Raw genomic sequence first — 18,312 nt, forward strand, 5'->3', positions numbered from 1 at the left:
TATCCTGATTTCATATATCCGCTCTTAAATCCAATCAAATCTTGTATTTCCAAATCTTGATGATATTCAATTCGATAAAACTTCAAAGTCTCGGGGAGTGGTGGGGTTCTTGAAACAAACCAATTATATCGCAAAAGAGAAAACCAAGAGGTATTGGTAAAAAACTCGAAATTAGAGTTACGGATTAAATTGTCGTAGAACTGAAAGATGCAGACAGACTGTGGAATAAAAACTCAGAAGCTTGAGAAGGAGAAAATCACTATGAAATTTACAGGAGGTAGACAGTATAGACTAGACTTAGTCAAACGTTGGAACGGGACTTCAACTGGTGGTAAGGTGAGTGTTAATTAGCGATGGGCGAAAACTTTCTAAGTTGTTATAGATCTTAGTATGGCTACAGAATATATTACATAAAAATACAGCCTCGAGAAAAAAAACCATAAATCAAGTCTTTAAGAAAGAGTATTATTGATACAAGGATAGAAGGGGAGACACTGAGTTGACTATCAAGCTTTGATAGATAATTGAGAATGCACCTTAATCATCCTGTCACCTTAGACCCGAGCTCTACACTATACAGAGAAATCCAACTGTATTGATAGAAAATATTTACTGTCAGAACTAAATTATATAGACCATCATGGTCCCACATGTTTTACCAGATAATCACATCGAACTGATAATTACATTAAATTGATAAGTGCAATGTCCAATAGCATCATTAATTGGCAAAGTCAGGAAGCAAATTCAGAAATTTGGCTGGTTTAAAATGGAAAATTGGGCGAATTCCTTACCACCATTAATATGGCCGATTTTGATAAGCTTTTCCCTAAAGAACACAGCCAAGCCTACGGGAGAGCATGATATTAAATAGGAAATAGATTAATCCTAAATTTAGATTATGCAGACAACTTGAGAGTCTTTGATAAGTATGCTAGAAACTTGTTTGAATTTTAGGAGGCTTGAGGGTTAATGGTGTAAGAATATATTTGAGCATTAATGTTAGTAAAATTAAGTTATGCAAATTAAGAAAAATAAAGAATGAAGGGATGAAGACAGTTAACACGAGAATCAGCCAAGTATCTAGGTAGAACCATTTGTAAAATCTCTGAACTAAAAATAGGATTAAAAGTGGAAGTAAGTTTCCCGATCTAGCTAGTTCAGTTCAATTTTCTAGGGCTGTAATGACTGAAGGTTCAGGTCAGAGACTGCAAAACAATTAGTTTTTTTTTATTAACCAAACTTCATAGAACAGGCTGGGAAGAGCTCATAAAAAAATATGAAAGAAATAGGAGTCTAATGAGCAGGTTGGAGACTGAGGGTCTGAGTATATTTGTGTGCAAGGGGAGCACATGGAGCTGAGCTTGCCTCAAGTGATTTGGTACTAAAAATTTAATTGTCATTTCTATAAAATTCTATAAAATAATATTGTTTTTTTCTAAACTAAAAATAGAGCTATTGTTTTTATCTGTCTTTGCCCTAAGTACCATTAGCTTTTCGTGTTATAAGACAAAACTTTAATTTTTGTATCAGTGCATAAAATGCTGTCACTTTAATACATAATTATCTTGTACGTTAAGGAAAAATTCAACTCTTCCCTGTGACTGCTTCAAGTTACTTTTCAAAAAACATTAACAACACCAGGAGTTATATGTTTGTTATTTCAACGTAAATTACGCTAGCAACGACAGCACTGACTAAAACTGAAGTCGGTGCCTTTATGCCTGGATCGGGTGTCTATGAGCTCACGTTTGGAGCAGCAACATACTGATTTTGCTATCCACGCAATTTACATATATTTAAGATTAAGCATACCGATTGCTATAATTTCGGTGCACAGGGTAGTTAGTGAATTAATGTAGATAACAAGATAGTATGATTAGGACCAACAGGACCATTACTTACAAAACTTTTCTAAGACTACATGATCAAAAATATAGACAGATAGAAGCGGAAACAAATTTTCTTTATGTAATACCTCCATCCAAGAGCCAGAAATATAACTCACAAATATGAAACATTAGCTTACGTACAAGGTTTTTGGGCTGCTGCCGCACAAGAAAAGTACAGGAAAGCCTTTACCCAACCAAATGAAAAATTGCCAGAAATGAAATCTACTTTGTTGGATTCCGCAGTGTACCGAAGTTAGTAAGCTGCTATGTTTCGATGGCTCTGGCTTAAAAAACTAACAAACTGATACCAGACCCTAGGTACTAGTTTGCTGCTACACACCTGGTCACCAAAGACCAAATTTTAGTGAAAATATTACGATAATGGTGATGCATAAGAGCTCACCCTTTGTCTAAAAGACAACAGAAAGCTTCTAAGACTTGGATGGATCATCGGTAGTTTAATATTGGGAGATAGGGGTCAAAAACTATAAGCGCCACTTACCGTGTAGCGTATGGTGACTACCTTAAAAAACGTAAATTTCCAATAAAATCGTAAAGTTTATAAGATTAACCTCCAATCGAAAAAGACTAAAGTTGAAATTTCTAGGAAAGTGAAAATAAACGAACATTTTTATTTCCAAGAACTATTCTAAGTCAAAATCCAGTAGTCATAAAGTGGACACGGTCGAGTTTTGGAATATTTTGTCAGATTATGTGGGCTACTTGATTTAAAGCTGTTAGACCTACTGAGGCTGAAGTTCTGCTTTCTTTAACTTGAATGAAAAAGTATATGAAAAGACAAACATACAGAACTTATGGGTAAAATATGGCGTCAAACATTTGATGGTGTTGCTGTTTTTCCTTGTTGGCCCTAGTGCCAGTGCTCACTCTTAAAGGTTTCCATTATTCTTTGATTTACCCAAAGAAAAACAAAACGCTGCATTCTTAAATTGCAGCTACAAACAATGAAACTTTTGCCTGTTCATAGAATAAAGGTTGCACTTTTCAATAGAGGAGAAATTTATGGCACATAGACTGATGACTTTAAATAGACGAAAAAGCTTACTATAACAAAAAAAGAGGTGTGATATCAAATAACACAACAAAACACATGGAGCCTAGAGTTGGCCGAAAAATTGATAAAATGAAGAATGAAGATATGGTTTTCTTATGGCAATTATCCAAGAGAAACACTCATCTTCTTCCCTCAAGGAGAGAAAGCTGTTGCCTAGCAGAAATGGAGAGCTTTCTGAATGGTTTTGAGCTTTACTTATGCATAAAAAAAATCAAAGCTCTATTTAAATTATTAATATGATGCTTTATATCAAAACTTCATGGCTTAAACCGACCATATCGCCAAAATGAACACAATTTTTTTCAGGCAAATTTTTGCAAAATTTAGGCAAATACTTTGCCTAAAAATATTTTGTTAAGCAAAATTTGTAACTGTATTACAGAATCAGACTACTTGAAACATGTTTAATGTTATGGTCAATCAAAAAGTTCATGGTAACAAACTGTAGTAAGGAGCAACCCGGCTCAATAGTAAACGAACTCTAACAACGGAATTTTGATACCAATAGTTAAACCAAAAGAATCGTATTCTCATGCTGATTTTAAATATATAAGTTTAGTCTTGCCCATCAAAATTTATGAGCCTGAGAAAATTTGTCTTATTTTAGAAAATTGGGGGAAACACTCCCTAAAAGTCATAGAATCAACGAAAATCACACCATCAGATTCAGCGTATCAGAGAACCGAACTGCAGAAGTTTCATGGTCACATATACAAAAATGGGGAATTTTGTGTTTTTTTTTTTTTGCCAGAAGACAGATCACGGATGTGTGTTTATTTGTTTTTTATTTTTTTTTTCTCCCAGGGGTAATCGTATCGACCCAGTGGTCCTAGAATGTCGCGAGAGGGCTCATTCTAACGAAAATTAAAATTTCTAGTGCTCTTTTTAAGTGACCAAAAAATTGTAGGAGGCCTAGGCCCCCTCCCACGCTCATTTTTCTCCCTAAGCCACCGGATCAAAATTCTGAGATTTTTTTGTTCAACACAGTCGAAAACTTTATAGCTATGTTTTGGAGAACGACTTACTCCCCCATAGTCCCCAGGGGAGGGGCTGCAAGTTACAAACTTTGACCAAGGTTTACATATAGTAATGGTTATTGGGAAGCGTAAAGACGTTTTCAGGTTTTTTGGTCGGGGGTGTCGAGGGGAGGGGGTTACGTGGAAGGACCTTTCCACGGAGGGATAGATCATGGGAGAAGAGAGATTCCGAAAAGATGGCGCAGGTTTTTCTAGCATTATTTAAAAAACAATGACAAATAAATGTGAAAACGTTTATTCAACTGAAAGTAAGGAGCAGCATTAAAACTTAAAACGAACGGAAATAGTTATGAATATGAGGGGCTCACCTCCCCCTAATACCTCACTCCTTACGCTAAAGTATTTTTAGTAATTTTAACTATTTAATCTACGGCCTTTGTGATTCAGGGGCCATTCTTAACCTCGCTCACTGTGGTATTATAAGACATGTTCACGATGAAGTCTCGCTCTCAACGACCTATGTTTGATGGTTAGGAATTGCATAAAAGCCGAATGAACTCGACAAACTGTCTCATATAAGCTTGTCTTTGAAAGTAAGGACGATTTACAAGTTGCAATGAACGGTCCTAGAACTGGGCTATGAGCAATTCCGAATAGACACCTATCGGTATTTGTTGATGAGGTGGTTTCAGTGCCAAGAGTATGGTCACGCTGCTAAGGACTGTAAACACGTCATTCGCTGTTCTCGTTGCAGTGGCAATCATGCGAACAATAAGGACAAACAATGCTGTACTGAAGTGTGCTCTCTGTAAGCAGTCTGTAAACAAAGAGACCATCCGTGCTACAGTGTTAAGTACCCCGTAGCCAGAAAGGCCCAAAAAGAAGCCATGACCAACTCTGAGCTGAGAGTATCTTCGCGGAATCTGAATTGCAGTTTGGTCAATAAACTCCCACTGATTGCAAGCTTGATGTCTTGCAACGACGTTTTGTGCAAAGAAGAACATTTTCTTTCAGCACCCAAGCTTTCCCTGTTAAAAGAGAAGGACAAAACTCACCATTTCTTGGTGCCAGGCTCGAGCTAGGAAGACTTTCTGGCGGACTGACGATACTAATCAGTTCTCACCTTTTTTCATCAATATTTGTAAAGAATGAGTGTTTCTTTGGCATAAAAGTTACAAATCTGGTAGAATATTGCTGCTACTTACCAACTGATTACAAGAACCTGGCTTCCGAAAAAAGTTCTCCTTTAGCTTTCTAAATATAAATAAGGCTTTCTAAATCTTTGCAGCAGTGTGCCTTGCTGAGGACGTCAACTGTGACTTCTCACTGCCAGAGATCTCATATACTTCTCTCTGCTCCATCCAATCTGTATATTGTCCCAAATGAACATTCGTATACGTATATCTATAACTCAGGATCGACGAGTTCACTTGATTTCATGCTCTGCTCAAATGGCATGACTGTGAATGACTCAACCCATATTGACTGTAGCATATCCATATCGGATCATTTACCCATCTCCAACACTTTTGCTATTGATAGTTTTCTCTTTAAAAAAGATGAAAATAAATGGAAGTGGAATTTCCAATGTGACTGGAAGAAAATAAATACTGTTGCATATAAGGCAGAGCTTAATGCCATGATTAACGCAATCATGATCCCTTTCCAACTGCTGCAACAACCTCATAACTAAATTTCTGATTTTAAACTTTTTATTTCTGGTTTCACCTTTTCACTATAACACATAATATTAATAAGAAACATTGATAAAGATAAAAAATGAAAAATGATCACTCTTACATTCTTTGTTATCCGGGTCTTGCCAATCCCATTCTCCATTCTCCACCATTTCTATAAATTTTGACTTTTTCTTAAAATAAATTGCTAAATCCGTTGCTAGGATTGCATGTTCTATCTTTGACATTGCTAGGCGATAATTTGAAGGAGATAAATTCTGTAAGAAATTTGAGAATTAGATTAGTTGCTGTGACATTAACTAGATTCTAAGATCACATTTCAATTTTTTAAGTAGTAATCGAAAATCCTGGAGCAACTTTTCAGAGAGATAATTATAAGCATATTGAATTTGAAATGATAGGTTTCAATTCTGATAGTAATAATTATTTTAATATCTATTTTTTAATAATTCTTTTTATATGTACAGTTTTAATTCTGTTACTTTTAATTCCCTTAATATTTATTCTTTAGTCTTATTTTTATTGCAATTCTTATTATAAGTATAGTTTTAATTCTGATAGTTCAAGGTTTTACTTTCCGATGCAAATTTCGGCCATTAACTCAAAAACTTGTGTAGTTATTTTGCATGGTTCCCATGGTCCGCTTAGCGAAGGATTTCTTAAAATAAATTGATCTATTTTAAGTTTTAGATTTTTCAAAGAACAGTTAAAGACATATTAAACATAAGATGAGCAGAAATAAAAACCAATAATAATTCAAGCTCAAACCCCCAGAAATTACAATTAAAGAATAAATTAAACCCAAAACGAATAAAATTACGTAAAAAATCATGGCAAGCAAAAAAACAGCAGACACTAACATAAATGAATAAATAAATCAGTTAATTATATAGCTATATTGAAGCTAGTTAAATCTCCCGATTCTTTACTTTTAGCCGGGAGTGGAATGCGTGGTTGGAGATGTGTCATATGCTAATTCCCGTGTCTATCCAGAAGATATTTCCCGGTGCATATTTGGGCTGGGTTGACTCTGGCTGATCTTGCAGAGTCAGAGTGGCACCAGGTCTCGAACCCCTACTCTTGGAGACATAGTCTTTCAAGTCAAGTGTGTTACTCACTTGGCTAGTGCAGATCTATTTTATGGAGTTTTTCGCATTTTTTACGAAATTTTAGCTATTTTTTTTAGGTTCTTTGGTTTTAATGTTTCAAAAATGACAAAATATATAGCTATTTTAATGTTTCAGAATAACAAAATGACTTTGTAATCATTCTTAAACTAATATTCAGTATATTCATCTACCTAATTGGATAGATGGATAGATGGATTTATCTATCAATCCAATTAGGTAGATGAATATACTGAGTCCTAGCTAACGAATGATTACCAAGTTATTTTGTTATTTTGAACCATCAAATTATTAAACAGTAAATAATTAGCTAGGCTAGCACGCATATCACTTTTGATTTCTTTCATTTTTACGGAGGGAGGTAAACAGTTCAATTAAAAGCTGCTGCCTCTCATGGATTTATCTTAATAGCTCCATTGTGAAATGCCATATGCCACAAATGATGGTGCTTTATGTGCCATTTTGGGGGTTGATTGACGCCAGTTGCAATTGTAATCGCTTTAACTAAAAACCCTTCAAGAAACGGAGGTTTATAATCCCCCCTCTATAATAATCCCCCTATTACTTGACTTCGTCAGTAAAAACTAGAAAAATGCCTTGAAATCAAAGCTACCTAATAGAAAAATGTCATGTATTCATTTTAACCATTTCAAAAATAGTGGTGAAATTTGTTTAGGTACAAAATACCAAAGATGCTTAAGATAAAATACCCCCGGAGCCCTTTACTTGCGCAACAAGGTTGCGCATTTGCAAGGCTGTAAATTCCCAAAAGAAGTATAATCTATATCTAATTCCGCATTTTAGAAAAAAAAAATCATGCTGACTTCTTTGGTTTTATCGCTTAAGTTTTGTAAGGTTTACGTTGTTGATTTGAAAAAAAAATTGGACGGAGCAAAAATTAATTTTGAAAAATTTCTTTGAGAAGTAGAGAGTAGCGAAAAAACATAAGAACGTTTTTCAAGAATTCTCGAAATATATTTGCAAAAACAACTCAAATAATTTGACTCGTGATATTTTACACTATCAGAATAATTTTAAAAAATAACTCTTCACCAAAAACCGACCTTAATTAAAGTTATTCGGACACTTTTAATTTGACACTAAAAGTATTGATATCATTGCAGATGAAATACTTTTTAATAAAAAAATATCTGTGTTCACTTCATTTGAGCTAGCCATGTTTAACAAAATCAGAAAGGCTTTATTGCTTTTCTTCTAAAAAGACGTATAAAAGAACGAGTCTCTGGATGAGAAATAGGGTCTTTTGACTTTTTTTATTTATTGACAGCGGCATTCCTCTCAATTTAGCTGAGATTTTTCTGCAAAAATAAAACCAAAAAGAAATTAGTATTTGAAAACTAAAACAATACTTCTTTGAGATAATAACGCTAAGAGATTATGATATTCTGAACGACCAAGCCAATCTTTCAAGTAATTCCGTAACATTAGGTGCTACCAAAGTTACAGAGCAAGTTAAAAATAATAAGGCATAATTAAAACATCAAGGCATTTGAATGGTTGAAGTAATGTATAATATTCCTTAATAGAAACTGAAACATAAAATGAATTTGGAAACTTAGAAGAGAGGAAAGAGCCCTCAAAATAAAAAAAAAATTCTTCTGAAGATAATATCATTAAATTTGTCTTGAATAAAGGTTGAACCCTTTGCGCAAATCATAAAATGCCTTCAATCTTTTCCCAAGAAATTTGGTCGAGGAAGAGGGTTTATCCATCTCCTTTTCTTCTTTATTCAGGGTTTATAGTATCAAACATTCTATTCGTACAACTAGCTACCCTCTTTAGTCCCTTGTATGTAATTAAAATTTCTTATAATTCTTTTTATATAACCTCGTCTGACACGTTCAGGAACTACCTGCTTTTCGTTTATCTCTGATGACTGGAAAGCCACTTCTAGACTAAGATAATTGCCAAACTATGCTTGCTAAGCCGTTGTCAAACAGTTCGTGGTAACCAACTGTAGTAAGGAGCGACCCGGCTCAATAGTAACCAAAACTCTAAAAAACGGAATTTTGATACCAATAGCTACATCAAAAGAATCGCATTTTAATGCTGATTTTAAATATATAATTTTCACTGTTTTAGTGTTTACTGTACAGTTTTTTACTGTTTTAAAAATAGAGTTAAGAGAGAAAGAGTCATACTTTAACGTAAAGAGCAGGGCGTTGATGAGGAAGCCACCCCTTTCACATACGAAGTAATTTCCGTTCGTTTTAAGTTTTAATGTTGCTCCTTACTTTCCGTTAAAAAAACTTCTTTTTTCTATTTAATCATAAGAAGGAACAGGAGGGCAGTGCAGATCAGAAGGATCAAAACGTAATTGAATATACCCTACTAATTCTCCCTTAGGTGACAGTATAGCAAACGGTTTCCATCTATTATCTCAGAAGTGTGAAAATGTCAGAAGTCTCAAATTTAAAAGAGAGCCCAAAATCTGAAAATGATTTTTTTGAATGTTTTTATTGCATTAAAGTACGATTTAGACGAATGGACATTAAACTTTGGAAGTTTCAATAGTTCCCATGACCTTCAGGTTTTTACTTGAATTCAGACAAACAGCCGAACTTTAAAATATTGTCAGTATCTAGGCTAAGAATCGTTGTACGTTAAAAAAAGTTAACCCAGCAAAGAAGGCGATGATTAGCAACTAACACTGGATGAGCGCACATAACTAGACACAGAAACAACGGAGTTAAGAAATTTTATAGCAAAGAATTAGAGATACACAGGACTGAAAACATTGGTCAAAATGGCTAACACTGAAAGAAACGAGCAAAGAAATAAACATTGGATCAAGCACAGGACATTATGCAAACCAATGACCTTTAATATATTGGCAGCATCTTGACTAAGAATCATTGCACACTGGTTAAAATGGTGGTGCTCCATTGTAGATGTAGAGTAAAGGGTTGCAAGGGGAGTCATTGCCTGAAAAAATCCAAACATTGAATGAAAAAAATCATTTTTAAATAAAATTTATAATTCAGGTAAATAATACAACGGCCACATTCCAGAGGCAACGCTCTATTATTATATGTAGTAAAGAAGCATAAGCCTTTGATATATTACTTAATATTCCTTTATTTTTTCCCCAGAGCCACTTCATAATATACTTTGGAGGGGCTCATTTGATTTAAAATTGAAAGTTATTGTGCATTTCGTTTGAGTTGAATGTGAATAGAAGGCAATCAGCCCCTTCCTTTGACCTTCTTTTCTAACCACCCCTCGTAACCTGCAAAGACAATCAATCAACATTTAGAGATAACCTTTGTTTTGTGATTAAAATAGTCGAAAGGTTCAACAAATATACCTTTGAGGATGACACAACTCCAAAGGGCGTTAATAATATAAATCAACGATCGTTTAATTATATGTTTTATAATGGTAAAGGGGGTTTTTGCAACGTCTCATGAATGACTAAGGGTATTAAGTTGAAACTTTTAGATTCCATAAATTAAAAGCAATTCAGGCGAAAAAGTTGCGGTATTTACCCCAAAAACCATCAAAATTTAAGCTCACCTTATCCTAGGCAGCATTATCTAAGAATCAATCCAAAATGATTTAAATTAACAGATTCAGTATAAAATAAATAAAACTTAAAAATCGACCAAGATTCTCGAAGGAAATATTCAAACAACAGTCCAAGAAATTAAATTTAGTAAATTTGATTTCTGAATAGCCCACATAAGCTATTGAGCACATCATAGCTAGATGTTAAAATACTATGACAAATATGTATACAAAAACCTCACTTAAACTTGCTAGGGACAGTTATTACCTCAACAGGTTTTTGATTCTTGGTTCTATAAAAAAGTTCAGCGAAGGATCAAAAAATGAAAACAATCTGTTATGGAAAATTTTGAAATGATTAGTTTCATATGCTTTTGCTTGCACTTTGATGTTTATTTCTTATTTTGATGTTTGTATTTTTCTTTATCAAAGGCAGATGCTTAGGAGCTTTTATCAGGGGAAAAGGGTACCAAACAAAATAAGAAATCAAAAATAAAGGCAAAATACATGGAAATATAGAGAATTATGGAGACGCTTTTTAGACTACTGAATTTTGGAATAGACGGGAGATTTCAAGGTCGCTTAGTTATATACCAGCAGCAATCCTCCTATATATAGGGTAATCTCTATAGCGCTAAGATTTAATTTGTCGCTCTTTACTATTGTTCAAAAAATAAAAACAAGTTATTAGGTCGAAACAACAATGGCCAGTAGCGTAGGCCCTTGGCTATCCCAAAATAAAACTCTCTATACTCCAATCAAAACTGGGTTCTTTGGATGTTGTCAATGTACCTCTACTTCACTGGGGTAAGATGTCGGATCAATAGCAATATGGGACTAGACCCTTACCTTCACCCAGATGGAGATTAAACCTTTAGAATTTTTTAATATGGTTTCTTTTTACATGGTGACTAGAAAGTGCTGAATTTCTTGATATTAGCCATATTCTAGTTTGGTTTTAGAACCGACCTGGTTCAGAAACTCCAATATGATCATTCTGAGATTCTTGCATAAAAAATGGCTAACATTAATTTTAGAGCTATATGAGCCATTAAAACCCCCACACAAGAAATTATAGCGAAGGCATCCATAGCAAAATATGCTGCTTCACCCTACGTAACCTGATTCGTCCTTTCTTTTCTTGCTTGTCCATCTTTATGTGGAAACTAGTATTGGTAAGCTATATTTGGCAAGTTCATCAAAGCTACTTTTCGTCCAAAATATTCATATCCCGTAGACAAAATATTTTTTAACATTCCCTGCTAGATCAGAGCCAATATCAAACTGGAACACTAAAGTAGTTTCACACCGCTTACTCAATTACTTTCACTACTGCTAACAACTCATTTTTCCACTAAGTCACCTAATATCCTGCAAATCACCCGATGAAGATAGGCTAGTTATAAACGGTTTAAGCTATTTCAGTGTTGCGAAATGGTTTGGGGTGTTCATTGTTTAGTATGCACCCTCCTCCGTCCCTGTTGTTGGACGGGAAACTCTAACTGTTTAGCTTCAAAGTAACATCAAAATGAGCCTTTCAAGAGTCTACCTAACCAAAATCATTAGTACATATAGCTCCATGGGGTGAATTTGAGGAGTGGCTCCCCTGTAGAAAATTATAGCCTATTGAACAAAATCATTGTATTGAATTTTATGCTTTAGTAGTAAAATGATTTTTTGTTTTTTGTTTCAGAGGCTAAAGCTGGTAACATAAGAGGAACTGAGTCCCTAAGACCTAGCAACTACAAAGTGAATCCATGTTTTAATTTCACTTGATTAGAATACCTGTTATTAATGAGTTAGATTAGGGCCCTTTTTCTTAATTAGGTCGCCTTCTGTTTCTCAATGCCACCCTCTGTGTCCTAGAAACATATAGCTAAGCTTAAGTTAGTTTAGGAGTCCTGCATTTTACATATCTTCTTAGCACATGCCCAAACACACTCCAAAACTTATATCAGTCGGGTCAACATTTATGCGTCATTTTTGCTTGTTTTTTTTTTATCTCTGGGTGAGGTTTTTAACCCCGAAGGCACTTTGACATGCCTGGTCTGAAATTAACTATTTTTGCTAAGGCATCATTTTAAAAAATAAATTTTGTACCTGAAAAGCAGTGAAAAAATCTTAATGAAAACTTCACCATTAAATAAAAACTTCTGGAAACCCTTAACTGGAGCTAGTTCCAGGACTAGGGAAATACAAAGTTCGGACCCTCAAATAAGAGCAAAAAAATTACCTTTGTCTGAAACGCATTATTTGTTCCTCGATGATCTAAATCATGCGAAAGACAGGCTATTAATAATCCCAATATCTGAAACAAAAAGTAAGTAAATGAAAACAAAAATTAAAATCAAAAGGATTCAATTTTACTGTACCTGATAGTAAGATTTTGGGATAAAAATATCTAGGTCTTCTAAGTAATACGATATAGATGGCAACACTAAGCTTGATGACATTATTAATTAATGAGAACATGTAGGTATTGAATTACTGAATTACTATATTTCTGAATTACTGAATTAAGTATTGAATTATGGAGATTTGGCTTCCCCTCAAAAGGACTGTCTATTGTTCATATGTAACAATAGAAATAACGAAAAGAGAATGACAATGACCATGAATAAACCAGTTTTGGCTCTCTGATACAAAATATAAAAAGTAAGCAGTTAACAGAAAATTTCATTTAATTTATTAGAAAAGTAGCAAAAAATATGGACTAATAAAAAGCATCAAAATATAGCTGACATGCCATTTGGTAGCTGAGTGGATTAATTTCTGCTTGGCAATATCGGAACTAGGATTGATTCTAAGTGTCGCATGGCCTCAAATTGCATGTGGGTATTAGCATCTGCAATTCATCAAAATAATAAGCAGAACAAGAAAGAACATCGTGATGAAGCAGTATTTTCCCTTTTCAATTTTTAGTTCTTGTGAAAAAGTGACACCATATAAACTAGGGCCCAACCGATATGGATTTTGGAAGTCAATGCCTATATCGATATATCAGTAGCGTACCGATAAGAAACCGATATAATTTACCGATAAATTCCCTTCCAGAAAAAATACCCTACCTAAAGCTTGAATCCTCTCATTCTCTGCATGTATTTTTACTGTTTTAAAAAGTAGAGTTGAGAGAAAGTGTCAAACTTTAGCGTAAAGAGCGGGGCGTTGAGGAGGGAGCAGCCCCTTTCATGTACGAAATAATTTCTGTTCGTTTCAAAATTTAATGTCGCTTCTTACTTTCAGTTAAAAAAATTGTTTTTTTTTTTATTTAATTCACATACTAACGTGAAAACTTTACTTTATATTCATATGATATAATCTCTTACTAACAAATCCATGCTAGGCACATTGCAGTTCAGGGATGCAGCTAGAGTCTTAAGTTTGGATGAGGACAGGGCCAGTTAGAGAAGGTACGGGGCCCAATTGGAATGTTTTTGCAGGGTCCTCTCCATACATTAAACGTGAAAACTTTACTTTACATCCATGTGATATAATATCTTGCTAGCAAATCCATGCTAGGCACACTGTATTCAGGTCTGCAGCTAGATTTTTAATCTTTTAGGAGGACAGGGCCAGTTCGACAAGGTACGGCGCCCCATTGGAGTGTTTTTTGCAGGGTCCTCTCCATACACTAAATTGTTAAATAAAATTCAAAAATGGTGCAAAATCACCTTTAGGGGTCTTTGATTGGTGCAACGTTAAATTGATTTTGGGATAAATTTTTCAGCTATTTCCAGGTTGAAAATATTACGACTATTTACGGTTCAACTATCACTTACGCTGAAAGTAGCTAAAGCAAAATATAAGTTCTATATTTTGTAGAAAGTAGATAAAGTCTAAATTCTCTTAGCTACAGTTTAGTAAAGTTATCTAAAGAAAGCTGAAGTTTCTTATTTGTGTGTGGAACTCTTTAGACAGTGAATGAAGTTCAATTTGAAGTTCAATAGATTGAAGTTCAATTTGATTTGGAAATTGTTGCTGCGAGAATGGAATTTGATCAAACAGGCAGTTGCCCCCAACTTTGTTGGCTACTTCTCCTTGATAGAGGACTCCAAAGTGATACAGAGTTGAAGCATCCCAATGACACTTAGATAACACTTGCTTAATTTACCACGTCTTTATAACTTTTTAATGATTTTAACGCCACAGTTCGTTGGCATCGAAGATTTTGATGTTGTTGTTCTTCTAACATTATATTTTTTCTTCTGCTCTTTTATTTTTAAGTCATTCCGGTTCTCTCTGTCTTCTAGAAGCACAGTTTTTTGTTCTTCACCGTCATTTTTAACACTTTCTAATATTCACTTTAGTGTTTCTGCTAACCGTATAGCTCTTGTTGCTTCACTTTCATTTTGCACTCGTTCTGATTCCTACTGTTGCTTGTAATTCTCGCTTCTTCTTATCTTCTAACTGCCTAATTCCTTGTTCTCGCTGTCGTATATCTTCTAAACACAGATTTCTGTGTTCTTCATTTTAATTTTGATTTGTTCTGATCCTCAGTTTCACATGTCGTATAACAGCATAAATTTTTGTTCTTACCTTTTGTTTTGAGTCGTTGTGTTTCTCACTGCTACTTTTCTTTTAACTGCATTTTTCACAAAAGCACAATATATAAACACAGTCCACAGCAATGAGCCCAACTGACTTGTCAAATAAAAATTAATACAATGAAAAAATAAAAACATAAGTACACAAACATAAGCACATAAGTAAAAAGTAAGTAACATAAGTAAAATGAATAAAAATGAGTATAGGAATAGAATGTCAGATAAAAATAAAACATCAAAACAGACACATTAACAAAAAAAAATGACACATTAACATAATGCATTATAAATTTAATTTATTTATTATTTCAACAAACGCTGGTACAAAGCTCTTTCTGTAGCGCTCAGTTATTGCATTAATTGGATTTAAAACTGGGATTTTTTGGGCTTTTGATCAAGGTAAACGGGGCTTTGGAAGGCAATAATGGGCTGGGAGTATACAGTGAAAGCGTGGGTTACAAAGCAGATTATTTCCGAAATTGGTACAAAGAGTAACACGTCAGGCTGCCAAGGTAGGGAGGTGGAATTCCTTGAGAGGGAAAATATAAGGTACTTTGCCCTGACCGTATATGATTCTCAGACCACTCTTCTGTATAATTTCTATACTGATCCAAGGACTGATCGGACTGATCCAAGGTAAGCTATCCGACTGATCCAAGGTAAGCCCAAAATGCCACACCGGGCAAGCATAATAAAGCTGTGGACGGATAAAAAATGTACAAGGGCGGAATATGTGTGCTTTTGGACACGAAAATTTAGCAAATAGCTTAAGGAGAGACAGAGATGTACTAGCCTGTTTGACAATAGAGCAAATGTGGGCATCTCATTTCAAATCACTAGTCAGTGCTCTCCTATTGTGTCCACAATTTGCGACAATCTTAAGAGTAACCGAGCCTCAGCTTTTTACTAATATCTTGACAGCACGAGACCAGAGAGCATTCATAGAATCGCAAACAGTTATACCAAGCCAACGAAACGATTTAACACGAGGAATACTAAAACCACCACAGCATAGTGATTCTGAACAACTGAAAACAAGTACCGTTGAAAACAAGAAACTCGCACTTGTCAACATTTAGGTACAGGCCGTTATCGCGGAAAGCAGAAGTAACTGACTTTACCGAACGGGCAAGACCAGACTCAGTTTGACTAATCAGAAGAAGGTCATCCGCATAAGCCAGATATCAGATATCAGATGGTCCTAGTAGGCACGTAGTCAATATTTTTGATAAAGCATCTTCAAGACAAGCATTAAAAATATATGGAGAAAAACTCCTCCTTGTCTTACACCGCAACGAATACGGTATGACCAAAATAAGAATTTCTAATGACTTAAGCTGAAGGTGAGAATGCAAGTACCAAAAACGAAGCACGTGAATTACCGAGGGATTTACTCCTCTCTGGCATAACACTGTCCATACATGAGTATGACAAACACTATCAAATGCTTTAAAAATCTAGGGTTGCAAGATGAAGTCCGCGACGAGTGCGATGGGCATCTTTTAACAAAGAAGTCAAAGCACGGTGAGCATGCTGACAGCTAAGCCCAAAATCTTAAACCAAATTGATTGTCATCATTTAGAGCAAGCTGAGTGATATAAGGTTGTAGGTGTTCAAAAAGCTTGCTAAGAGTAAAAGCTACCGTTATGGGTCTATAAGAACTGCAAGAAACCGGGTCTTTTCCTTTTTTTATAAGTCACGTGACGCTACCGCATAAGAACGAATCTGGCACACACGAACTACTAAAACACATTTGAAAAAAAAAACAGTTGGAGATGAGATACCAGTTCAAAAGAATTAGGAACAAGATTCGAAACACTAATCCCATCAATATCCAGAGATTTTAATTTTAAACTCTTAATACATTTAACGATAGCCGACTTCTCAACTGGAATCACATGTCTCTGACATAAACGTGACGGAAAATTTTTTTCAAGCAAACCTGAGAAACGCTTATGCACTGCATAATTAACTTTAGAAAATATTTTTGAATAATGTTCGATCCAAGATGAACGAGGTATAATATCCCTAGAACTTGTACCCGGAAACTTATCAGAAGAATTTATCACTTTTCACCACTCACTATTACTTTTCGGAAAAGTTTCACCGGAGTAACGAACGGCACGAAGATGGCGCTTAAATTCGAGTTTCGTATTTTGTTTTAGATCGAACTCAATACCCCGAGAAGGTCGAACACAGGCAGACCAGATTCTTAACCAGAATTTTGCCTTATTTTTGACTTTTTTCAGCAAAGGATCACACTTCCAGATTGGGTTTTGGGTATTCCGCCTGACACGGATCAGCGGGACGGCCACGTCTTCAGCATGCTTTACACATGAGATAATGTCACGATAATAGCGATTTACATCAGCACGAGCATTGTCAATAGTAGGGTACGCATTTTTTCAAAGAAGATGGAAAGGGACACGTACGGTGGACAGTAGAGCTCCAAGTGTATCAAGGTGAAGAGGCATGGTCACCCTAGACCAATCACGTTTTTCAAACCACTTATGCGACAGTGATGGTTGGACCGAGTATACGTCAGAAGTAACCGTAATATCGAAATGTAGCGGTAAATGGTCATAATCTGTCTCATCTTCATCGACATGTACTGCTGAAGTTTATAATGAATGATAGCAGATACAGTGGCTCAAATTTGAGACAGAACCCACTACAGTGGATATATGTAAAACTAAGGTCTTTCGTTAGGACCTTAAATACTGAGGGTAGACAATGAAAAAGCGCATCCTTACGTGTCGAAGAAACAGTTATGTCACAGTTTAGGTCGCCTATAAGCTCCCACTTGTATCCCAGACGCTCAATACTAGATATGAGAGTCTTTAATTTGCCACAGGCACTTGCATAACTGGAGAAGGAAGAAACAGTTGATTAGAATCGCGTCTGCAAGCCGGATTGCAAGATAGTGTTGAGAAGATTGGTAGCAGCTAGGAGACAGATAGCTAGGCAAAGATCGCTTAATTATACAGGCAAGACCGCCAGAAGGTCTGCCTCAGGTACGGCGGACATTCGTGGTGAAAACAGCATGTTGAGAACTTCGCCTTAGAAAGTTTATGCTGCAGCTTGGGAGCAGGTGTTCTTGTAAGAGAATAACATCATTATTAGCTAGTTTCTCATCAAGGCTTAACATTTTATCATTTTTCCCATTGGTGTTGAAATAGCACACTGAGACTTTATACTCATTCATGATTGCAAGCGAGAAGGTCACAAAACTTTAGAATTAGCAAGAGCCTTTAGTCTGGAGCAACAAAAACTGTAAGCAACACGATCTCCACTAAAATCTGCACACTTGGGGGTTTTACTGCAAGGTGAGTCACTGGAGTTCAAATTGGGACCAGATCACCGTGAGCATTTGTAGCTTTGATTGGGACAGTTTGCAGCAAGGTGGTCAGGATATTGACATTTCCTGCAAAACCTAGGAATTCGCCGATATTCACACACTCGGAACAGTTCA

At 35.4% G+C, this 18,312-nt stretch overlaps 1 protein-coding gene across 2 annotated transcripts in view; it reads right to left on the reverse strand.

The window, feature by feature from the left end:
* LOC136024820 (cGMP-specific 3',5'-cyclic phosphodiesterase-like) overlaps positions 1–18,312 on the reverse strand; it is a 186,904-nt gene that overhangs the window by 9,976 nt on the left and 158,616 nt on the right. For both annotated transcript variants that reach the window (XM_065700299.1, XM_065700298.1), the window contains exons 13-15: positions 12,530–12,604; positions 9,610–9,714; positions 5,745–5,898 (exon numbers count right to left, since the gene is read on the reverse strand). In XM_065700299.1, coding sequence (XP_065556371.1) covers positions 5,745–5,898; positions 9,610–9,714; positions 12,530–12,604 — 334 coding nt within the window. The remainder of the gene's footprint in view (positions 1–5,744; positions 5,899–9,609; positions 9,715–12,529; positions 12,605–18,312) is intronic.

This window comes from Artemia franciscana, chromosome 3 (assembly GCF_032884065.1).
Source record: "Artemia franciscana chromosome 3, ASM3288406v1, whole genome shotgun sequence".
Taxonomy (NCBI): domain Eukaryota; kingdom Metazoa; phylum Arthropoda; class Branchiopoda; order Anostraca; family Artemiidae; genus Artemia; species Artemia franciscana.